The sequence below is a fragment of the Schistocerca nitens genome, chromosome 4 (genome assembly GCF_023898315.1).
Source record: "Schistocerca nitens isolate TAMUIC-IGC-003100 chromosome 4, iqSchNite1.1, whole genome shotgun sequence".
Lineage (NCBI taxonomy): Eukaryota > Metazoa > Arthropoda > Insecta > Orthoptera > Acrididae > Schistocerca > Schistocerca nitens.
In genome coordinates, this window is record NC_064617.1 from 317482930 (window position 1) to 317509326 (window position 26397).

At 38.8% G+C, this 26397-nt stretch overlaps 1 protein-coding gene across 3 annotated transcripts in view; it reads left to right on the top strand.

Annotated features, from left to right (window-relative positions):
- Window positions 1-26397, top strand: part of LOC126253310 (tyrosine-protein phosphatase non-receptor type 4) — a 204204-nt gene that overhangs the window by 36695 nt on the left and 141112 nt on the right. For 2 of the 3 annotated variants that reach the window (XM_049954542.1, XM_049954543.1), the window contains 4 exons: window positions 3408-3449; window positions 10286-10474; window positions 14911-15039; window positions 16583-16628. In XM_049954542.1, coding sequence (XP_049810499.1) covers window positions 10325-10474; window positions 14911-15039; window positions 16583-16628 — 325 coding nt within the window. In that variant the 5' untranslated portion in view covers window positions 3408-3449; window positions 10286-10324. The remainder of the gene's footprint in view (window positions 1-3407; window positions 3450-10285; window positions 10475-14910; window positions 15040-16582; window positions 16629-26397) is intronic. The other variant, XM_049954544.1, reaches the window with a different exon arrangement.

The following is a 26397-nucleotide window of genomic DNA, read 5'->3' on the forward strand; positions in this document are numbered from 1 at the left end:
GGAGATGTGATCTCCGCATTTTTTATCGTCATTCTACGATGGCAAACTGTTCGTTATAAAACAGTTACATGCAATGTTGCCATGTTTTTCAGGATAGCAAGAAAGCTAGCTAGATTACCTTTACTAGTTCTTTTAACAGTTCCATTCATCTTCCGTTGTGTGGGCCAACTTCCGACGTCTCCACCCCAGGAATGGATGATGTTCACTTTCAGATGTTGCAGAACCTTTCCCTTGGGGGAAAGAACTGTCTCCTTCATATCTACAGTTGCATCTGGGCAGAGGGCACGTTTCCTAGGTTCTGACGTGAAGCCACTGTCATACCCATACCCGAGCCCGATAAGGGCAAACACCTTCCTTCTAGTTATCACCCCATTTCTCTCACCAGCTGTGTTTGCAAGATGATGAAACATATGATTGATGCCCAGCTTGTATGGTGACTCAAATCTTTTAATTTATTAACCGCTGCACAGTGTGGATTTAGAGTGCACCGCTGTGCAGTTGACCATCTCAGTCACTTTTTCAACCCATGTCATGAATGATTTTCTGCAAAATTTCAGACTGTGGCTCCCCCCCCCCCCCCCCCCCCATTCAGTTTGGAGAAAGCCTAGGATACATGCTGGAGGACTGGTATTCAGTGCTTCCTACATGTGGGGCTTCCATGGCCGCATGATACATTTCTTTCAGAAATTTTTGAAAGACCGAGTTTTCAAAGTATATTTGGGTTCCACCTTGTTGGAAACCTTTATCCAGGAAAACAGTGTGCTTCAGGGTTCTGTCCTGAGTGTCGTCCTCTTTGCTATTACCACTAACCGTCTGATTGCCTGTCTCCTGCCATGCATTGCCAGCTCCCTTTTCGTTGACCATTTTGTGATCTATTGCAGTTCTCCACAGATTGTCTCCTTGAACGGCATCTTCATCAGAAATGTCTCGATCATCTTTACTCATTGAGCATTAACAATGGGTTTTGCTTTTCCAGTGAACAAACAGTTTGTATAAATTTCTGTCAGTGCAATTTGTTTCTTCAACTGTCTTTACATCTAGGACCTGTTACTCTTTCGTTCATTGAAACTATGTATTTCCTGGAGCCATGCTCGATACGAAACTTTCTTGGTCCTCCCACGAGTCTTACCTGGCTGCCTGCTGTATGCATTCCCTCAAAAGTCCTGTGTGTCCTCAGTGGTACTTTGTGGGGAGTGGATCAGATCACCCTCCTCTATTTGTACCAGTCCATTATCAGTTCAAAACTAGACTATGGCTGTTCTGTTTATGCATCTCTACGTCCGACCCTGTTACCTCATCTCAATACTATCCACCATCGTGGCATCCGGTTGGCCACTGCTGCCTTTTACACTAACGTGGTTGAGAGTCTGTATGCAGATGCTCCCGAACTGCTGCTGTCATATGGCTGTGACTTTCTCCTCAGCAGGCTCCCTAGCCACCCATCCTATGCCTCCTTCTTTGATGACTCCTTTGATCGCCAGTGTGGGGCGCGTCCGTCTTCTCTGTTACCTCCTGGAGTTAGTTTTCGGCTCTTGCTTCGGCAGCTTAATTTCACACTATCTGCCACTTTTGCGATAGGTGTGAACCCTTCACCACCTTGGGTCCACGCAGCGGAACATTTTCACCTTGGCCTTCTTTTGCTTCCTAAGGACACTATTCCAGCCTCGCTCTATTGCAAGTTTTGTTGTTTCACGACATTTGCATGGAATTCTCAATAGTACCTTTGTGTACACTAATGGCTCTCGGAGTGACTGTTCTGTTGGGTGTGCCTTCATCATTGGCATCGACGTTTTTCGCTATCGGCTTCCGGAACACTGCTCAGTATTTATGGCAGAGCTCTTTGCCCTGTATCAGGCCACGCAGTACATCCGGCGACACAGGCTTTTCAATTGCGTCATCTGCTCAGACTCTCTCTGTGCCCTTCAAAGCCTCTGTGTATTGCACACTGTCTATCCCTTAATGCAACGGGTTCAGGAAAGCTGCCACTTGCTCACACTTGATGGAGCCACTGTGATGTTTATGTGGATTCCTGGTCACAGCAGTCTGACAGGAAACGAGGCTGCTGACGCTGCCGCCAAGGCTGCAGTCCTCGTACTTTGTCCCAGTAGTCCTTCCATTCCCTTTGATGATGTTTGTGGGGCTGTTTGTCAGCAGGTGGTGTCACTTTGGCATTACCTCTGGTCCTCCATTCATGGAAACAAGCTCTGGGGAATTAAACCTCTCTCAATGGCTTGGACAACCTTCTCTCATCTTTCTTGCCAGGAGATCATTTTAGGTAGGTTGAATATTGGGCACTGTCTCTTTAGCTATTGTCATATGTTAAGTGGTGCTCCCCCATCACTTTGTGCTCATTGCCCACAATCTTTGACGGTTTGCCATTTTGTGGTGGACTGCCCATTTTTCACCACTTAACATTTTCATTTATGTTTGCCGTCTGAATTATCAACCGTTATAGCTGTTGACTGTGTTTTACTTTTCATCTGTTGTATCAATATGGAAAAGCACATTTAATCGTTAGTTCAGGACCTCTGTTTGTCGTATTTTATGGAATTTTATCCAAGTCCCTGGTTTTAGCTGTCTTCCCTTCCTTCAGTGGGGCCTAACATTTAGTCATTTTTAACCCCTTTCTTCCTTTGTGTTCTACGGTTCTGACATGGGCACATATAACCATAGTTGTTTTTGTGCTGGAAAAAAAAATCCAAGATGTTTCCCCTCCATCTACTGAAAGGGGGTCTGCCCCTCTTACAGAACCACACATTTGTTTGTCATCTGAACAAATATCCCTCTGTTCGGGTTGCACCTACAGTATATGACAATATGTATCACTGAGGCGTGCAAGCCATCCTGCCAGGTCTGCAGTTCACTGGAGAATACAAAATCTTAGTAGCAATATACTTAACTGCAGCGTAGCTCAACCTCCAGGGTAGCTGGGAAGGAGACAGTTTGGTTGCAAATTGCCGAAACAGTATTGAAGATTTCAAGTAATTTGTGGTTAAAAGTATTCTTCTTTGAAGATTCAGGTGTACTTTCTCGAAGTGCAGGCTGTTTTGTGCCATATAAAAGGTGAGTCTTTATGTGATCACCTTTGAAAAAATTTCATTACTGTAATACCTTCTCCTTGCTTTGAATAAACAATGTTACTTGTCCTAGTCTTTAGTGTCTGGTATTGGTATACTGTAGCAGACTAATCCCAAATCTCACTATGTTGAGCTCTGTGAGCTTTCAGCTAGTCCATATCGTGCAGAATGATTTTGTTTTAACTATAGGTCCTACACATTTTCATTATTGTACGTTCTTCCACTGATAGCAGCAGTTTCTAGATCTAATATTTGGTGAATGATTTTGACTGCTCCCAACCCGCTCTCCCCTCACACTTAGACTGTCTCAATTTTGCATTTTTGTTTCAGGTTTTTGGGAATTGCTGCAGCTGCTTCAGAGTTATAATGAGTGTAAGTGCCACCTAATTAAAAAGACTGATTTTCAAGAATAAGATACATTATTATGTATCACTTGCAGTGTTCTTTCTCCCCCTCTGGAATAATACGTTTGAAATTGTGTGTGTAAATTTTTAGAAATATATTTACATACCATTAAATAGTGATTTTCAATGAAAAGAAAACAAATTATTTTCCACACACTGTCTGTGAGCTACAGTTCTCTAGACCTCAGAGTCCATTCTGAGGACCTTGGAATGGGAGTGCCAGTCTTTACTGTCAAGTAATGGTATAGTGCAGTAGTAGCCAATGGTGAATTCTCTGTGTCATTTCATTTTGCATTATTGTGCTTGTACACATGCAAGGTGGGTTTGATTTCTCAAAAAATTTTAAGTGTTCATTAGTGCTTTGTGTACAGACTGAGTAACATAGGGGTTACTACAAAACTAGGTTATTCCTTTTTCAACTATATCCTCCCTTTCATTTCATTTGACTCTCAGAAATGCAGCCAAGTTTCTGTTGAAACTGAAGATCACGTATTGCTCCCTGTATTTTATTCATGACATCTTAGAATTCAAAAGAGCATATTTCAGTTAACATTGTCACTGTTTGTTTTTAAATGTGGAAATGTTACTATGTGGATTTTCATTTCTTCTTCTGATTTTCTTAGCTAAGTCATGGGTAGTGCTGCTTTGTGCATATCTATGAGTCTCTGGAACTCAATCTGATCTTCTCTGTGGTCAGCTTCTCCAGATAGTTTCAAGTTTCTGTAGATAATTTGTGTTAGTATTTTACTATCTTTATTAAACTGATGAGAGCTGTAGTACTCACACCTGTTAGTACATGGTTTCATTTGTTTTGGGATTATTACACTCTTATAGAAGCTTCATATATTGCACGCAGCAGCTGTAACACTTCTCTCATGGTTCTGTGTCTCAAAGATTGTAGTTGGGTGTTGTGAACTCTTATTAGTTGCCTTTTTTCGACTAGGATCTTAATGAGCTATGTGAAATTCTTCTTGCATCAGCATCTCGTGTTTCTCTACTTCCTTTTCCTTTCAAAGATATTGCCTTAAATGTTCTTTCCTTTGTGTAACCATTCTGCACATTCATTCCACTTTTCAGCCTTCCCTTCTTTGCTTGGTGTTGGCGTGCTGTCTGATCTCTTGATATCCATACTAATGTTTCTGTTTCCTGCGAAGGTTTCATTAATTTTACTATAAGGCCGTGTCCTACGTGAGTGACAGAAGCGAGCGACAGCGGGTGATTTCTGGATACACGACACTCCAGCAACATCAGGTGAAAACCTTGGGTGTCCTGCGTGCGAGCGACTATGTCGTGCTACAAGATGGCTGCTTAGAGCCAACCAGCTGTTTCTATAATATGGCGTCCTTAACCTGTAGAATACTGTAGCTGGATAGTAAGGCTACAGAATTATTTTTACCTAAGAAAATAAAGCGAAAAGTAATGCTGTGCCTGAAATTTACAAAGGGAGGAATCTCCATGGAGAATTTCACAAGTATCGTCAACTACGAAGATCACCAGACAAGTTCTTCGAATACACGTGAATGAGCAGAGGAGTAATCGACTATCTCATGAATAAATTAAATACGAATGGTTTTTTACATGATCAAGAACTTTTAACAGCCAATAAATGTGGAGGAATGAGTATTACATGACTACTATGCTGAATCCAAATATAAGTACACAGAGTGATGTGAACGATCAGGAGCTAGCTGTGGTGTAGCGGTAGCGTGATTGGTACATAATTTTTGTGTGAAGAAAAGGTCCTGGGTTCAATTCCAGGCCGTTCATGTATTTTTACTGACTCAGTTACAATTCTGTATACTAAGTTTCATATATACTGTTTACACTGCATCGCTAAGTATATTTTTAAGGTCTTACCAAAGAACTTCATCTTCACACCTAACCCAGTATATCACACACATTCAATTGCTAATAAATTACAATGAACCATGAAATTTTAGATATTTGACGTTGCAAATGTAATTCATCAACAGTCAGTGTTAGGCCAAGCGTTTTGTTACTCTAAATAGTCTGTAAAAGTAAAGCTTACAAAATTTTTGAAAAGAAAGTCAAATGTTTTGTGTAATGATTTGTCTAAAAGTATGAAATAAAAAATATTAGGGAAGCATTTGGTGGACCTCATTTTCTGTTCATGATTTCGAGCATCTTTCAAAGGCACATAGGATGTTTCTCTGATCTACTTATTTCTTTTACACAAATCATTTCATAAAATATTTGACTGCTTTCTTCCACTTTCGAAATTCAAGTTTTATTCAGAAAGCATGATCTTACTGATTCCTCATTTGCCTTCCTAACATACTTGATTCGAAGGAAGCCTTTTTGACATTTAAATACCACACCAATGTATCTTTTTGTATGCAAAATAGCTAGGCCTTGAACAGATGACATTTTTTACACTTCATTTACAGCATCTTTTCGTGAAATATTTCAATTTTTCCTCAGCTTATTAAGTTTTTGTTCATTACCCCGATTGCTTTAAAGTAGTTAAATATTTTCATCCAAAACTAGACCTCGTGCTGATCATTTTACCTGTTTCTCTCCCTTTGTTTGGCTATGAAAATTTGGACAAAACCTCATGGTGTAAGCTATAGGGAGTCTTGTTTTCGCTCTGCTCACATGTTTACAAAAACGTATCGACTGTTAATCATATGACAAAATAGTCCTTTCTGCGTGCTCTCATTTTCAAAATTCGTTGTTTCGATATCTTGAACCTTTTATGAGATACGGCAATTTTTATGACCACTTGATTCCTGAAGCGCAGGAAAGGTTCGGACGCGCCGCGTGAGACCCATCCATGGATATAGGAACCAATATCTCAAGAATGAAAAGGGATATTATTCCGGTCTCAACTTTAAATACAATTTAGATATATTGGTTACATTTCATATGCAATAATGTATGGCCTTAAATAAACTATATGGAAGGTCTACACAATTTGATTTTCCTCTGCAAATTCTTAAAAGTTTCGTTCAGCCGTGTGCTCTATTGCGTGCTGCACAGTAACGATGATGAATAATGAAAATAAATTCTGACCTTTATCATTGAAGGATATCAAGCTATAGGTTGCGGAAGAATCAAATTTTTTCACTGAATATTTTTCTTAAAATCGGATGTTAAGTAATTCATAGCTGCCATCACGTCTGCTCCGCTGCTTTGCTAAGAAGACACGTGGCTATCGCTCTGTGTCGTGCGTGCTGCAGCGACAAGATTCAAACATGTTTTAATTCAAACGTCGCCAGTTGCAGCGGGAGACAGGCAGCGACACAGATGTCGCTCATGTAGGACACCTCCGTAACCACACCTGCGGTTGTGTTTTGTCGCCTGAAGCTGTCGTGCGCTGGCACTCGCTTCTGTCGCTCACATAGGACACGGCCTAAGTGCCATCTACTTTTCCAGTAGTCATTTGTGTTTCTGCAGCTTCGCATTTCTCCTCTAGCCATTCCTGCTCCCCATTTTATATGATCTGTTAGCCTCATTTTCATACAAATATTTTTCCATTTTTCTGCTTCATGTCGTACCTTTTTCTGTATTTTAGTTTCATTAGGTACATTTGGTATCTCCTGTGTTATTCAGGGATTTCTTCTGGACCTCGTCTTTTTGCTAGATTTTCCTCCATTGCTGTTACTGTTTTATCACTTGAAGCAACAAATTCATTTTCTATTTTATTCCTTTCTCCTGTTATTTTGGTTAGTTATTGCATAATGATCTCTCAGCAGCAAACTCTGATTATTTCATCCTATCCAATACCCGTCTGCTTAATTTTCTACTCTTTTGCAATTTATTCAGCTCTGCATTTCATAACAAATAAATTATGATTAGAGGTCACATTTGCCCCTGGAAACATTGGTTTGCAATAGGTTTCTAAATATCTCTTACCTTTATTTAATCTGTTTGAAACCTTCCGTGTCTTTGGGTCTCTTCCCCATATACAAAATTCTTTTGTGATTCCAAACTGTTTGCAGTGATTAAATAATGTTCTGTGCAAAATCTACATGCTGCTTCCACTTTGGTCCTGTGCTCCCCTACTGTAGTCCTTGTTATTGTACATGTCTTCTTTTCCTTTTCCCATTATTGAACTGTGATCACCACCACAATTACATGATCAGATCTCAGTGTAGTGTAAATTTTCATTTACCTTGTCAAGCATTTTGTACTGTGATGAATCATGGCTTTGTCTCTATCCTGGCTGAAGTAATCCACCATGTGTTATTCACAGTGGTTCTCTTACATACTTATTTCTTTATTCATTGTTAGAATTACTTCTGCATTACCACACATTACCACCTGACCAGAAATTCTGTTCTTCTGCTGCTGCACCCACTAATTCTCACTGTACATGACTTAAAACTATCCATTTCTCTTTAAAGTTTTCTAACTCACCTACACGATTAAGGGATCTAGCATTGGAACTTCACTCCTTAGAAAGCTAGATCTGTGTTTTTCTGGTAACAAAATCTTCCTGAGTAATCCCTGCCCATGGATTCGATTGTTGGGACCTGTTTTAGCTGTGGGATATTTTAATTGAGAGGGATGCCCTCATCATTAAAATGTACACGCCCTTCAGAAATTTAATGACTTTAGTTAACCCTTGCTTTACTCTATGACACAGTACCTAAATATTAAGGCCCTAATAATTGTAAGAGAGATCTTTGTGTGTCTTCGGTAACTGAATAGTGGGGGGTGGGTTTGTGATCCAGTAGAAATTAGCCTACTCATTCTCCGTTGTTAGTAAGAATTTTCAGCATTTGTGTATATGGTTAATGAATCATTCTGAGCACCACTCTCCTCAATTATATAAATGTCTGCATTCTTGTCATGGGGTTAGGTTTGATAGTTACTTGATTTCCAAAGTGCTTTTTTTATCTGGGCTATTCTGTGTGCTACCTTCAGCTCTCACATTCAGCCTTAATTTTAGTCTCTCCGCAGCATAGTTACAATCCGTGCGACTTTCATTACTAGCTATTGCTAGATCTACGAAACTCAAGTGAATGTATTGACAGGAATAGGTTGATGGTTATGTGTCAGTTTCATTTGGGAGTAGTCCAGTTAAGGTCCACCTTTTGCCATTAATACCTAGGTATTCTGTCACTAAATGAATTATGGTGACTTCTTGGAGGGGCCTCTCTAAAAAAAGACCTAGCTAGTTACTGATAAACCAGTTCCTTGTCCTTTTTTTAATTAAAGCTGAGTTGTGCAGTATTAAACTGTGGTGTCTCTTTCTTTCTTTATTTAGTTTTGCTGTAACATTTAGTTTGATGCAGTTGCTATTGTTGTTTTTTTAATTTATATTTGATTTTATCATATCAAGCAAGTCCAGTTCATTATTAGAGAATATCTAAAAGCTTTCTGTGTTAATGTTGTCAATGCGTTGCATGAGGGTTATCCAGTATTGCAGTTAGTGAACAGTGTCAGTTCTGGTTCCTTCTCTCTCCAACTAAGAGGTAAAGTCTGTGAAAAAATACTCAGGTGCATGTAACAGAGCACCAATCGAAATTCAGTGTCAGCTCTGTCCAAGTAGACCTCTTTGGTTAAACATCTCACCAATGACAACTTCATGGAATGGATCTGGCAGCACTTTGTGGAGAGACCAGTTCTTCACACTAATGAAACTATCATCACACTAATGAAACTATCTTAGCAGAAGACCCAGACAGAGACCAAATGAGGTTTGGAGATTCTGATCTGTAAAATTTTTCTAGTAAATCCGTAAATTAAAAGCAAGAAATGTAACTGTTATTGCAAGTTCAGAAGTAAATGGAAGCAATTGTAGGTGTAATGGTTGCTGCTTGATTGCTGAATCAAGTTGGGAGAGAAAACAGCTATTTATTTTTATTTATCTACATCTACATGATTACTCTGCTATTCACAATAAAGTGCTTGGCAGAGGGTTCAATGAACCACCCTCAAGCTGTCTCTCTACCATTCCACTCTTGAGCTAGAAAACGAGCACTTAAATTTTTCTGTGCGAGCCCTGATTTCTCATACATTATTGTCATGATCATTTTTCCCTATGTAGGTGGGTGCCAACAGAATGTTTTCACAATCGGAGAAGAAAACTGGTGTTTGAAATTTCACGAGAAGATCTCGTCGCAATAAAAAAGGCCTTTGTTTTAATGATTGTCACTCCAATTCACACATCATGTCGTTGGCACTATCTCCCCTATTTCGCGATAACACAAAATGAGCTGCCCTTCTTTGTACTTTTCGATGTCATCCGTCAGTCCCACCTGATGCGGATTCCCCACAGCACAGCAATATTCCAGAATAGGGTGGACAGGCTGACTTAGATCTAAGTGTTCTGCCAATGAATCGCAGTCTTTGGTTTGCTCTACCCACAAAATTATCTATGTGATTGTTCCAATTTAGGTTATTTGTAATTGTAATCACTAAGTATTTAGTTGAATTTACAGCCTTCAGATTTGTGCGAGTTATCATGTAATCGGAATTTAGTGGATTTCTTTTAGTACTCATGTGAATAACTGCACACTTTTCTTTATTCGGGGTCAATTGCCACTTTTTGCGCCATACAGATATCGTATCTAAATCATTTTGCAATTAGTTTTGGTCATCTGATGATTTTACAAGATGGTAAATGACAGTCATCTGCAAACAATCTAATAAGGCTACTCAGATTGTCTGCTATATCATTAATAAAGGTCAGGAACAATAGACGACCTATAACATTTCCCTGGGAATGCCGGATATTCATATTTCCTTCATGAATAGTTTAAGAGCATTGCTAACTCCATATAAGAGTGATAGAAATCCTGAACATTTCTTATTTCATAAAAATTTTTGTTCCAGGATGCTGAACAGCTTTGGGAGGCTGGCTGATTTGGTACAATGATTGAAAGTGTTTCACGGCGTGCATTTAGTGGATCAAGTGGCACATACAATGTGCGAGCTTCAGAGCTGGCTCGTGATAGGCGCCTCAAGACCCTTAGTGCTACAGTGGTATTTCTGGATGATACTCAACATTGTTTCCAAATTGAGGTATTTATTTTTGGTGTTGTTCTTGTAAATAGAGTTGTTTAGCCAATTACTTGTCAATTTTCAGACTTTGCACCACTGTACTGGTCTAGTACGTAAAAGATTATACAGGGTGTTTCAAAAAGGTACGCCAAACTTTCAGGAAACATTCCTCACACACAAATAAAGAAAAGATGTTATATGGCCATGTGTCTGGAAACACTTAATTTCCATGTTAGAGCTCATTTTAGTTTCGTCAGTATGTACTGTACTTCCTCGATTCACCGCCAGTTGGCCCAATTGACGGATATGCTCTACAGTACTAGCATTAAGCACATCAGTACGTAGCATCAACAGGTTCATCACGAACGTGGTTTTGCAGTCAGTGCAATGTTTACAAATGCGGAATTGGCAGATGCCCATTTGATGTATGGATTAGCACGGGGCAATAGCTGTGGCGCAGTACGTTTGTATCGAGACAGATTTCCAGAACGAAGGTGTCCCGACAGGAAGACGTTTGAAGCAATTGATCGACGTCTTAGGGAGCACGGAACATTCCAGCCTATGACTCGCGACTGGGGAAGACCTAGAACGACGAAGACACGTGCAATGGACGAGTCAATTCTTCGTGCAGTTGACGATAACCGTAGTGTCAGTGTCAGGTAACATTGACCACGTCACTATATGGAGAGTGCTACGGGAGAACCATTTGTTTCCGTACCATGTACAGCGTGTGCAGGCACTATCAGCAGCTGATTGACCTCCACGGGTACACTTCTGCGAATGGTTCATCCAACAATGTGTCAATCCTCATTTCAATGCAAATGTTCTTTTTACGGAAGAGGCTTCATTCCAACGTGATCAGATTGTAAATTTTCACAACCAACATGTGTGGGCTGACGAGAATCCGCACGCAATTGTGCAATCACGTCATCAACACAGATTTTCTGTGAACGTTTGGGCAGGCATTGTTGGTGATGTCTTGATTGGGCCCCATGTTTTTCCACCTAAGCTCAATGGAGCACGTTATCATGATTTCATACGGGATACTCTACCTGTGCTGCTAGAACATGTGCCTTTACAAATACGACACAACATGTGGTACATGCACGATTGAGCTCCTGCACATTTCAGTCGAAGTGTTCGTACGCTTCTCAACAAAAGATTTGGTGACCGATGGATTGGTAGAGGCGGACCAATTCCATGGCCTCCACTCTCTCTTGACCTCAACCCTCTTGACTTTCATTTATGAGGGCATTTGAAAGCTCTTGTCTACGCAACCCCGGTACCAAATGTAGAGACTCTTCGTGCTCGTATTGTGGACGGCTGTGATACAATACGCCATTCTCCAGGGCTGCATCAGCACATCAGGGATTCCATGCGACAGAGGGGGGTGCATGTAACCTCGCTAACGGAGGACATTTTGAACATTTCCTATAACAAAGTGTTTGAAGTCACGCTGGTACGTTCTATTGCTGTGTGTTTCCATTCCATGATTAATGTGATTCGAAGAGAAGAAATAAAATGAGCTCTAACATGGAAATTAAGCGTTTCCGGACACATGTCCACGTAACATATTTTCTTTCTTTGTGTGTGAGGAATGTTTCCTGAAAGTTTGGCTGTACCTGTTTGTAACACCCTATATACTATCCTAAAAGTGTGAATGAAAATATGACACTCATCATTGGTGTGAGTATTAGAGGACACTGGTGTGATTATGCAGTGCAACATAGGTGGGCTTTTTTTAAACATAAAATTGACATGGATCGTAGTTAACTTGAGAGAAACTGTTGGTATTTTTCATGATAGAACTATTTTTTAGCTTCCATGGCTGACATCAATGTTGTTAGGAGGTAGCGAGTTAAATTTCACATCTAGATATGAGGGCTGAAGCTTTATTTTCCCAACTATCACAGAAACTACCATCAGACACTTCATTGATCATTCTGCATGTAACAAATAGCATTCTGCAAATCTTTAAGAAGCGTCATCCAAGTGAACACATCAATTGCTAACTGTGTGTCTTACAGTGACTGTATTTTCGCAAGATAAGTCCCCCCCCCCCCCCCCCCCCCACGTGTGAATAGTGACATGTATTTCCTTAACTTACAATCTGCTCAATGTAGCAGGACCTACCAATATTTGCTTCCTCTGTATAGTGTCATTGTGGCATTTATGCCACACTTCAGCCCACGTTTTATCATATTTGATTTGTTTGGTTCCTGTGTATCTTCTGTTTGTTTTTCCTCCTATGTGGTAGTGATACATACTGATAACATACCACACGTGCTTCACACATTGATGTCTGTTATGCTTAATGTGTTGGGTGAGGGTTACAAACTGCCACGGCAGGAATAAGAGCTGTGCATTAAGAGATCAATCTCTAATGATACTGTTTTATATGATTTTCGAATAATAGAAACACAGATGGTCACCAATACACAAAGGACACCTATTGTATTTTACGTACTATGATGCTGTAGACTATAGGACATACCATAATTTTTATGCAGTTATGTTAAAAAAAAAATTACGATTTTTATTATTAGACTGCAAAGCCAGACTAAAAGAAAATATCTTAGTTTATAAAAACAAAAATCCTTGAGAGTTGTCGTCTTCTAGTTTTGGCCATTTTGCCTCCAGTCCCCGATTTCTTCATTTAGTCTTCCTCGGTTTTCAGTTCTCCTTTACTAGTCAGCCAATTGTGGATGTTTTTTTCTGTTGGTGGAGGGCCAAAATGCAACTCAACTGCTCTGCAGCTTGAAGTTAAGATGATCCTCGTGTACGACTGTGATGGTGTTATCCTAACGCATTACGTTCCTCCGCGGCAGACTGTCAGTGCACAGTATTACTGTTCATTTTTGGAGCATCACCTGCGACCAGCTTTGTGAAAGAAACGGCGACACTTTCTGCGCAACCCACCCATCAGTTTGCGCGACAATGTACGGGTGCATACAGTGCAAGCTGTGGCTGCTCTGTTCGGTCTATGGGACTGGGAAGTACTGTACCATCCACCATACTCCCCGGACTTCAGTCCTTGTGACTTTGATTTGATCCCGAAGGTGAAGGAACCACCCTGTGGCATTTGCTTCAGAACTGTTCCAGAGATTTGACAGGCAGTAGACCGCTCCATTCGCACCATCAACAGAACAGGCTCTGCTAACTGTATACTACGCCTTCCACATCACTGGCAACGGGTTCTACACAACGCTGGTGACTACTTTGAAGGACAGTAACAGGTGCAAACATGTAAAGCTTTTGTATCGGTTGTGAATAAATAGTTGCCACTATTTAAGTTCCAACCTTCGTACAAATGCGATTCCTCGCCCCCCCCCCCCCCCACCTCTCCCCCCACTCCCCAAAATATTGGGTATATTGAGTATTGTGTCTCACTAATTTGGGAAATTAATATGTAAAAGGATTAGGAGCACCAGCCACAAGAATGTGAGGAGATTAGTCACCAATATTTACTTATTTACTTTTAGAAACAAAAGTGCATTTGGACCATAGGTATTAAAATACAATTTACAGATTATAATTTGCCTATTATCAGTTTCAAAATTCTCAGAGTGTTTAAAATTGTGGTTGGCCTGTGACAAAAGGAACTGGCAGGCGGACTTCGGTGAGAGAGCTGTCTTGCATTTTTCCAGGCCATTAGTGGTGTGGCAGATGAAACACTGAGATGACTGCAGCATGTCCTTGAAGCAGCTTGAGGTCGATGGCGAGGTATGTCTGGCAGCAGCCGGAGTCTGTTGTGGTTCTGGGTTTGATAGAACTTTGGGAGGGAGTTTCACATGATGTGGTAAATGTAAAAGGTCACCAAGGCTTGATCTGAATACTGCGAGGAGTTCCTAAGGAAGAAGCGGCCTCTGGTGGTGGGATGGTTATTGATGAATATTGATACTTTAAGGGGGGAGCAGACTACCAGTAAATTAGAAAACTCTTGAGAGGTGGTTACTGGAGTGCTCATTCAGTTGCCTGAGGAAAATGGTTTCAAATCAATTCATATTTGATGCTGTATTGTTTTAAACATTCCTGTAAAGATATTTTCTTCTTTTCTTTCCTATTCTTCTCAGTAATCAAATGTTGAAGTTTTATGCAATGTGAATAGAAAGTGTAGCTGTTGTGTAACAAATATTTCGAAGTAAAGGCATAAATAGCTATTCTCAAAAAAGTGATAAAAATCTGTTGCATATTCTCTCCATATAATGACTGAACCCAAACCGTAACATAGTTTTATGTGCAACCGCTGCCCTCTCCATTAGGAGTAACATATATCATTGAATGTGGTGTGCATACCACCCTGTATCATCACTCTTACAAAATATTCTTTTGTTGATTTTTCTTTAAAAAATTCCTGGTTGGTATTTCTGTTTATGTAATAAATTTCAGGAACATTTTGAGTATGTATATTTTCACAATAGAGAATTTATTTTTACTGTTTTTTAATTTCATTTCAGAAGCGATCGAAAGGTCATGTTCTCCTTGATCTGGTTTTTCAACATCTAGAGCTTATTGAGAAGGATTATTTTGGTCTCCAGTATTCTGAAAATGGAGCAGCACCAACACCCAGCAACTCTGATCTTGTGGTAAGGACATTCACAAAGATAACTCTTAACAAAGATAAGAAAGTTTACTAGAAGGGAAAACATATTATGAATTTGTAATCTCTCATAATTCATTTTAGTATATCTAAGTGACAGTTACAATATTTGTGTTTAATGCTAAAAAAGTTGAGACAGAGGAAGAAGATACACCAAAATATGCCTGATATCACCATTGTAATTTTTTTTAATGAATGCGAAATGAATGTTGTGCACAACCTACTCTTCAGCAACTGCCAAATAAATGTAGCGAGGAAATATTTGACAGTTAATGAAGAGGAGTCACCATGTATCACTGGTCTTCCTGGCAATTGTGATGGAGTATTTGCCTGCAAGAAGTATGATTTGTTTGGGATTGGTTGTGGACCTGAGCATGACAGCTGTTTCAACAATTATTAAAATAGCATAATTGGAGAGGACAGAGGGATCGAAAGTGAGGCAGGTTTAAAGGTGGGGAAATTGTGCAAGATTTCTAGGAGTTGGTTGATGGAGTTAAAAAATGGTACAAGACAAATCTGATATTGACATTGGGATTTTGGTGGTCATTGTAATGAATTGCCAAAAGAAATAGTTCTAATGTAGATATATAGTGATGGAAAATGATGTTTTGATTCCAGTGTGGTTGAATTATGGTGTAGAAGTAAAAGTGAGACAATTGGCCAAGAATGAATGTTCTGATGAATTTGTTTCTTTTGGCCTATTGCAAGTGTCACCTACCGTGACATTGACCTCGCATAACTTATTGTCATTATATCTAAACTAAAGATTGGTTTTGTGGAACTCTTCATGCTAATTATACTGCGTAAGTCTCATAAGTTATGCATAACTGCAGCACTCTACTTGCATTTGAACTTGCTTGCTGTAATTAGGCCTTAGTCTCTTTACTTACAATCTCTCCCCAACTTTCACTCCATTACCAAATTAACTATTCTTCGGTGTCGCAGTATATGTGCTTTCAACCAATTCATTCTTTTTAGTCAAGTTGTGCCATAAATTTATTTTCACTCTGGTTCATTTCAGTTCTTCTTCACTAATTCCTTTATCTACCCATATAATCTTCAGTGGTGTTCTGCTCACCATACTGTCCACATCACTTATCATTCCATAAAAATTTCTGTCTATACTAAATCCATTAACAAAAAAATTACCTCCACATTGACAGCTGTGACACACACACACACACACACACACACACACACACACACACACACACACACACACACACACGTTTATATATCTTCATAGCCACATTTGTGGAAAGGAAGAAGAAAATGTGAGTGAGTGTTGAGAACAAGTACTTTAGATCTGTGATTTGTTTGTATAACACCTAGCTGTGCACCTCCTGTGGATGGACATGAAACCAGTAAAGAATAATAAAATAAGTTGTTATATAAATAGTGACTGATCGCTGCAATTATGAATAAGTAAAATGCCACTTGTAATACTCAAAGCTGTTTTATATGTTTTTAGACAGTAAATTACACAAAGCAAAAATAAGAAGTCACTAATAGAAACATTTCCTTTATAGCGTTGGCTTGATCCTTCAAAGCCAGTGAAGAAGCAAATAAGAAACAGTGAGTATTAAAATTTATGTACTGTTGTTAAAAAGTATCAAAGGCTAGAAAGCAGTTGAACTCACGTGTGGTGTAGAAGGAGGCCGCCTTATGTACCAGAGTTTGAAATGTGGAACATGGACAGCTAGGGTAGGCCTGAGAGATGTTGTAGTCAGGAGTAAAACTCGTGTGCTTTCAGACTATAGAAGTAGTACCTTTGAGAGGAAAAGTGAGCTAGAATATATATATATATATATATAAAAAAAAATGGAAGTAAGTTTGCTATGTATGATGGAATGTTATTAGCATTTTGGCTCTTAATAATTTGTTTTTGCATGTGACTATTAACCTGAAGCTTTTTGTCTCCAGTTGGAGATGTATTTCCCAGCCGACGATAATAAATACTTCTTTTTTGTTTTTCTGCTTTGTGCTCCTTGAAGAAGCTGCCAAAATTTTATTGTTGGCTACGTCAGTTGTTCTTGTTCCAGCTTTTCTGTTCCACACATTGTATTATATTGCCATTATTTTTGGTTATCAATTATTCATCCATATTCATTGATTTATTCGTTCATTGCACAAACAGAAAGACAGGGAAGGCATCACTTGAATTGAAACTGTGTCTAAGTAAATATATGCATACAGATTTAATATTTGCTGTATCACATAATTATGACCTTGAAGACAGAATCTTGTGTAAATCAAAAAGTAAAAATACGAGTATTTGTTTCTCAAAAACCTGCAACTAATGCAAAAATGTTACTTCTGTAGATTCAAATAATTTTGGACCAGGCCTTCACACACACCTTGGGCTTCACTTCAGTGGTCTTGGAAAGAATCATTTGTGCATTTATTACACTGAGGTGACAAGTTGGGAGATAGTGATGTGCACATATACAAATGGCGATAGTATCACATATACCAGGTGTAAAAGGGCAGTGTATTGGTGGAGCTTTCATTTGTACTCAGGTGATTCATGTGAAAAGGTTTCTGACAATGTTATGGTCACACAATGGGACTTAAGTCTTCGAACGCAGACTGGTAGTTGGAGCTAGATGCATTGGATATTCCATTTCAGAAATAATTTGGGAATTCAATACTCCAATATCAACAGTGTCAAGAGTGTGCTGATGGTTTCACTTACCTGGAGACCATTTGCAACCATTCATGGACTTAAGCTCCCAAACAACAATGAAACTTTCATGGATGCCAATATGCCATGTCAGAAAATTCTGGACAGTTAAAGTGACTTGATTTGGCCACCCAGGTTGCCCAAAATGAATCCCACCAAACGTTTATGGGGCATAATTAAGAGGGCAGTTTGTGCACAAAATCCTGCACTGGTAACACGTTCGCTGTTACGGATGGCTGTATAGGCAACATGGCTCAGTATTTCTACAACTACCAACCACTTGTTGAGTCCATGCCACATCGAGTTGATGCATTACACCAGGCAAAAGGAAGTCCAACAGGATATTAAGAGATATTTTTTCTACAAGTAATACAGGGAAGTACAGGAAAATCTAGAGTATTAATAATCAGAACTGCCTGTGACTCTATCCAATGAAAACTATTAAGCAAGAGTTACTATCCACATTAATGTGCCCACAAAGCATTGCTGATAGCAAAGTGGTTACACTGTTATTAAATGTGAAACAACTCCTGAACCTAAATGCGCTAAAGAGTCAACTGACGCATCTCTCTGTATTTTCTATCAAAATGTACAATCTGTAAAAAGTAAATTCTGGAAATCCAGAAGTACTGCTTAAGTGAACTTAAGAATGTATATGTTTGTGCAGTATGGAACATTGACTTAAAGCTGGTTAGCTTACAGTAACTCATATTACAAATTATAATATTGGCTCATACTATAGCAGAACTTTCAGCAGAATTGGTGGCTGCTTGATGTTTGGTAGGGAAGCTACCCAGTTTGGTTAAAATAAACACACACACACACACACACACACACACACACACACACAAATAAAAAAACTAATTGCCTACATAAATGTTGGGAAACACTTTGAGCATTATGTTCCAGAGATTAGGCAACAAAACCAAATCTTTCTACAGGGCACCAGGTCGTAATTTGTCAGCATTTTAGGATAAATTGGAGCAAGTTGTGAACTTCTACATAACCTACTGCAACACAGTTATATTGTGTGGGGATGTTAATGTAAACTTTATAGCTGAGTTAAGTGACTCCGTTGACTGAAATAATCTATTGAGTACATTCTCTATATGGAACATGATCAATTTGCATATGATTGTAACACCTACATCCTGCAGCTTAATTGAAGCCATATCTATTAATCCTGTGTCTACACAAGAGCTCACTTTGTGGCACTTGTCCAGTGGGCTTTCTGACTGTGAAGACATCATCCTTAAAACCACATATACAGGATAAACAAACCCCATTGCCGCAGAACACGTACATTAGATGTATCAACAGCTTAATGTTAATTAGGTGCCGTATAGTAAAACACCTAGGGAATGGGACCTGGTAAATTGTTTGTGAGGGTGATACTTGGAGGAAAGCAAAAATAATTGTTGGGAATCTGCCACTATTTTAACATAGCCTTCCTTTCACAAGACACACAGAACAACCTGTGAGAAACGGTGGCTACAAAGGATGGACTGCGAACAGAATAATCACTTCCTGTGTAAGACACGGAGTGGAACTAACAGTAATCCAAATTTCCAAAGATACTTTAAGAACTATAAAAATAAGGTCCCTCAACAATGTCATATCAGAAGCAAAGCAGTCTCAAACTATGGGTTTATTGTTAACCCAAATGATGTGTAAAGCCCTTGTCAGAGTTACTGTAGAAATCGATCAGACAGGCTCACCAGAATACTTTCAGCTAAATTAAACAAGAATTTCATATGCAAAACAGTTGAATGAACTGTTTAACTTGCTGTTGTCAAAGATAGCTTATGATCTCTCATCAGGAATCATTGTATCAGTAGAATCATACAGAACTTTTCCCAACATAAGACAGGTCTTTTTCCTGATCCCAATAACTGAACAATAGGTATTAAAATCATAAGAGCCCACAACATCATTTTTCTCATCTGGAGTTGACAGTATTTAAATTTTTTAAAATGAATATTTCTGTGGAGATTGTTAGCCTACATGTCACGTGATTAACAGCTTAATAAGCAGAGGATGTTTCCGTGAAGTTCTAATGGCTTTAATCCCATTGTTAAAAAGGCAAACAGTCATGATGTCAGAATTCATCCTCATGTTTCCACATGCCCAGCTGTATCTAATCAAGAAAGTAATATTCAATTTAATAACAGCATTTCTCGATAAAATTGCATCAGTGACATAACACCAGTTCAGCTTTTGGAAAAAATTGGGTCCGTTAATAGAATGGATTTTTCGCTCTGCAGTGGAGTGTGCATCGATGTGAAACACTCTTTAGCCCAACAGCTTAACATAAAAATATTTATATGAATACCTTACACAAGCAGCAAGACACATTAGCGAATAATTTAATAAAAGAGGAACAGAACTTGAATCTGTTAGTTGAAATCCCAAAGGATAACAATGTTGCTCAAAATAGACTGATATCAACTTTGATGTAAATCCATTTTATTTTTCAGAAATGCACATTGTATGTGAATGGTGGCCACATAAAACAACTCAATGGATAACTAGTTGTTAGTATGTGTCAGCAGTGCAAAATTTGGAAGTATTTTGTGCAACCATAGCTTTTACAACCAACAGAATGCAATAAATAATTACGTACATCGGTGCAATGAACTCCAGAAAACCGAAACTCACTCTCAACATTTGTTAGCATAAGCTTTATCATCCCCAGTGAATCTAAATCTCATGGTCATCAATGCTGTTCCAACTAAATCAATTAGTCCATCACAACATAAATCCATTAAACCACTAGCCCTTTCAAATCCACAACTGCAGTGACATACAGTAGAAACTAAAGTCATTCATCTGTGATCTTGTCACTAACTAAACTGCCTGTAGATTCAAATCAGAGTCTTGAGATTTACAAACTATTGCACATGCCCAAGATTATGCTAAGTTTCACTTCACGCCCAAAACTTTACCAACTCCAGATGAAACAAAGACAGAAATACCTCCCCAGAAACTGCAGACCCAAGACAACAGACAAAAAACCATGAACTCTGCCCTGCACACTTCTTTAGAGGTTGTCACATGACTATTCCTCAGTTCAGTGTAGATACTTTTGTCCTGACCACTATTCATAATTTTCATTATCATTTCATGTAAATACTAGTGATAAAACTTATAGAAGGTCTCTGCGGTCAGTTTGCGATCTCTTAATAAAGTTACTTGTGCTTTACTTTAGCAGCTTTGAATAAATCGTGAAGATATAAATTGGCACCCAGCACTCAAGTCAAAACATTGACTTGACCTATTTTATAAATCCCAAATATAATTACACTACTGGCCATTAAAATTGCTACACCAAGAGGAAATGCAGATGATAAACAGGTGTTCATTGGACAAATATATTATACTAGAACTGACATGTGATTATATTTTCACGCTATTTGGGTGCATAGATCCTGAGAAATCAGTACCCAGAACAACCATCTCTGGTTGTAATAACGACCTTGATACGCCTGGGCATTGAGTCAAACAGAGCTTGGATGGCGTGTACAGGTACAGCTGCCCATGCAGCTTCAACATGATACCACAGTTCATCAAGAGTAGTGACTGGCATATTATGACGAGCCAGTTGCTCGGCCACCATTGACCAGATGTTTTCGGTTGGTGAGAGATCTGGAGAATGTGCTGGCCAGGGCAGCAGTTGAACATTTTCTGTATCCAGAATAGCCCGTACAGGACCTGCAACATGCAGTTGTGCATTATCCTGCTGAAATGTAGGGTTTTGCAGGGATCGAATGAAGGGTAGAGCCACAGGTTGTAACACATCTGAAATGTAACGTCCAAGGTTTTAAGTGCCGTCAATGCGAACAAGAGGTGAGTGAGATGTGTAACCAATGGCACCCCATACCATCACGCCAGGTGATACACCAGTGTGGCGATGACAAATACACGCTTCCAATGTGCGTTCACCGCGATGTCGCCAAACACGGATGCGACCATCATGATGCTGTAAACAGAACCTGGATTCATCCGAAAAAATGACGTTTTGCCATTCGTGCACCCAGGTTTGTCGTTGAGTACACCATCGCAGGCGCTCCTGTCTATGATGCAGTGTCAAGGGTAACCGCAGCCGTGGTCTCAGAGCTGATAGTCCATTCTGCTGCAAACGTCGTCGAACTGTTCGTGCAGATGGTTGTTGTCTTGCAAACGTCTACATCTGTTGACTCAGGGATCGAGACATGGCTGCACGAGCTGTTACAGCCATGCGGATAATATGCCAGTCATCTCGACTGCTAGTGATACGAGGCCGTTGGGATCCAGCGCGGCGTTCCGTATTGCCTTCCTGAATCCACCTATTCCGTATTCTACTAACAGTCATTGGATCTTGACCAACGCAAGCAGCAATGTCGCGCTACGATAAACCACAATCGCGATAGGCTACAATCTGACGTTTATCAAAGTCTGAAAGGTGATGGTATGCATTGCTCCTCCTTACACGAGGCATCACAACGTTTTACCAGGCAACACCGGTCAACTACTGTTTTTGTATGAGAAATCGGTTGGAAACTTTCCTCATGTCAGCAAGTTGTATGTCGCCACCGGCACCAACCTTGTGTGAATGCTCTGAAAAGCTTATCATTTTCATATCACAGCATCTTCTTCCTGTTGATTAAATTTCGCGTCTGTAGCACGTCATCTTCGTGGTGTAGCAATTTTAATGGCCAGTAGTGTAAATATACATCGAAAGTTATCAGATCATTAAAGAAGGGAACTCATGCTGATAAGATCATTTGTTTCTCTGTGAAGGATTCCATAGTTATGGTACTTTCAACATAAATAAACTAAATTTTTTATAACATTTTTGCATGTTTGTTTACTTAGAAAAGTGATCTATTCATTATATTGCTGTGATTATACCTCTTTCATCAGTGTGTCCTAAGTGACTTTTGTGATGGGTTCAGTTGTTAAGAGTTGTTATAAACAATAACAGTAATAATAATAATTTTTAACTATTAAAGCTTCAAATATGGATTTATGTTTAGTGAGATTATCCCATTATTTTGGTTCCAAACATGTCATTGGTTTCTTTCTAGTGTGTTTATAAGGTATTTCACATATTTTTATTAAAATTACGGTAGTGATGACATTCTAAGTCATAGGCCCCTCCATCTTAGGTTATCCTGCAACCATGCCACTGGAACACAGCCCTCTTTCCGCCTGAGAAAACCCGGATGCCTGCTGGGCGTCATGGCTTTTTAGCTGCCTTTACCTGTACTCAGCTCACCTGTCACAGTCTGTTTGTCAGCTGGTCACCCCAACATACATCCACGCCAGCTCTCAGCCGACCTGTCAGATTTAGTCTGTCTTGTGGCAATCAAACCAGCTACTTGTAATGTTAAAAGTGCAAGGAAACTAAGGTGAAATGGCTACAGGCAAAATGTGAAGAAATTGAAAAAGAAACAGTCTGAAGAGCAGATTCAGCGTATAGTAAAGTCATAACAGTCTCCAGTGAAATTAAAAGCAAGGTGTCAATGTTAACGGCATAGGAGAAATACTGCTGTTAAACGCAAAGGAGAGAGTAAAAAGGTGGAAAATCTGTGGGAGGGCCAGAAACTTCTTGTTTATGTGATATAAAAAGAAATAGAAGTCAATTTCAAAGACATAGGGGTTAACTGTTAACAGTCAGTTTGACAGAGATTTGGAGGACTGGTGATCAAATAAATGGTAGCTGCAGATGATATCCCTTCAGAATTTGTAATATCATTGGGGAAATAGCAACCAAGTAACTATTCACATTGGTGTGTGGAATCATGACTCTATAGATGTACCATCAGACTTTGGAAAAATATCATCTACACATCTACAGTTACCAGTACCAGCTCATAAATCCATGTTACTGATGAGAAAAATACACAAAGAATGGAAAACAAAATTAAGGATATGTTAGAGGATGATCAGTTTGGCTATAGGAAAGTGTAACAAACACTTGATAAAGGAAGCAAGACTTCAGAAAAATCAAGACATTGTCTTAGGATTTGTCGACCTAGTAAAATCATTTGACAATGTAAAATGATGCATGATGTCTGAAAGTTTAAGAAAAATGGGTGTGAGCTACAGAGAAAGACGGATAATGTGCAATACACACAGGAACCAAGATGGAACGATATGAGTGTAAGAGCAAGACCAAGACCAAAGTGCTTGGTTTAAAAAGGGTGTACGATAAGGCTGTAGTCTTTCACCTCTACTCTTCAATCTACACATAGAAGAAGCAATGATGTAAATAAACAAAGGTTTAAGAGTGGCATAAAAATTCAGGGTGAAAGGATACCAATGACAAGATTTGCTGATGACGTCAGTATCTTTCAGTGAAAGTGAGGACGAATTACGGGGCGAAATGAATGGTACGAACAATTCCTGAGCACAGAATGTAGATTCAGAGTAAACTGAAGAAAGACGAAAGTAATGAGAAGTAGGAGAAATGAGAATAACGAGAAGTTTAATATCAAAATTGATGATCATGAAGTAGATGAAGTGAAGGAATTCGGCTATGTTGGAAGAAAACTAACCCATGACAGACAAAGCAAGACGGACATAAGAGACAGACTAGCACAGGCAAAGGAGATGTTCCTGGCTGAAAGGAGTGTATTCTCGTCAAACATCGGACATTATGTGAGGAATCGGTTCTTGAGAATGTGTATGTGGAGCACAACATTGTATCGAAATGAATCATGGACTTTGAGAAAAAAGGGAAAGAAGGGAATCAGACTGTTTGATGTGTACAGTAAAATTAAAAAAGGATTTTGAAAATTAGTAGGATGTTGAAATTAGGTTGACTGGTAAGGGATGAATAGATCCAAAACATAATCACAAAAAATGTGGAAAAAATTGACATCAAGAAGGGACAGGATGATAGGACATGTGTTAAGACTGCAGGAAATAACTTCCATAGTACTATAGGGAACTATAGAAAGTAAAAACTCTGGGAGAAGACAGATTGCAATGTATTCAACAAATAATTGAGGACGTTGGGTTTTAAGTGCTAATCTGTGATGAAGGGGTGGGAAGTTGTGGTGGGCCACATCAAACCAGTCAGTAAACTGATGCTCAAAAAACTAACAGCAATAAAATCTTCTCGGTTTACAAGCTGGTCATTTTGAATAAACACTCGAGCTTTCGACAGCTGTCCCCATCTTCATCATCATATTCATCTTCATCATCATATTCATCTTCATCATCATATTCATCTTCATCATCATATTCATCTTCTTCATCATCATATTCATCTTCATCATCATCATATTCATCTTCATCATCATCACATTCATCTTCATCATCATCATCATCACATTCATCTTCATCATCATCACATTCATCTTCATCATCATCACATTCATCTTCATCATCATCACATTCATCTTCATCATCATCACATTCATCTTCATCATCATCACATTCATCTTCATCATCACCACATTCATCTTCATCATCACCACATTCATCCTCATCATCACATTCATCATCATCATCACATTCATCTTCATCTTCATCATCACATTAATCTTCATCTTCATCATCACATTAATCTTCATCTTCATCATCACATTAATCTTCATCTTCATCATCACATTAATCTTCATCTTCATCATCACATTAATCTTCATCTTCATCATCACATTCATCTTCATCTTCATCATCACATTCATCTTCCTCTTCATCATCACATTCATCTTCATCATATTCATCATATTCATCTTCATCATATTCATCATATTCATCATATTCATCATATTCATCATTTTCATCATATTCATCATATTCATCATTTTCATCATATTCATCATATTCATCATATTCATCATTTTCATCATTTTCATCATTTTCATCATTTTCATCATTTTCATCATTTTCATCATTTTCATCATATTCATCATATTCATCATTTTCATCATTTTCATCATTTTCATCATAATAAACACTCGAGCTTTCGACAGCTGTCCCCATCTTCATCATCATATTCATCTTCATCATCATATTCATCTTCATCATCATATTCATCTTCATCATCATATTCATCTTCATCATCATATTCATCTTCATCATCATCATATTCATCTTCATCATCATCATATTCAACTTCATCATCATCATATTCATCTTCATCATCATCATATTCATCTTCATCATCATCATCACATTCATCTTCATCATCACCACATTCATCTTCATCATCACCACATTCATCTTCATCATCACCACATTCATCTTCATCATCACCACATTCATCTTCCTCATCACATTCATCATCATCATTCATCTTCATATTCATCATCACATTCATCTTCATCATCACATTCATCTTCCTCATCACATTCATCATCATCACATTAATCTTCATCTTCATCATCACATTAATCTTCATCTTCATCATCACATTAATCTTCATCTTCATCATCACATTAATCTTCATCTTCATCATCACATTCATCTTCATCATCATCACATCTTCATCATCATATTCATCTTCATCATATTCATCGTCATATTCATCTTCATCATATTCATCGTCATATTCATCTTCATCACCACCACCACATTCATCTTCATCATCACATTCATCTTCATCATCACATTCATCTTCATCATCACATTCATCTTCATCATCACATTCATCTTCATCATCACATTCAT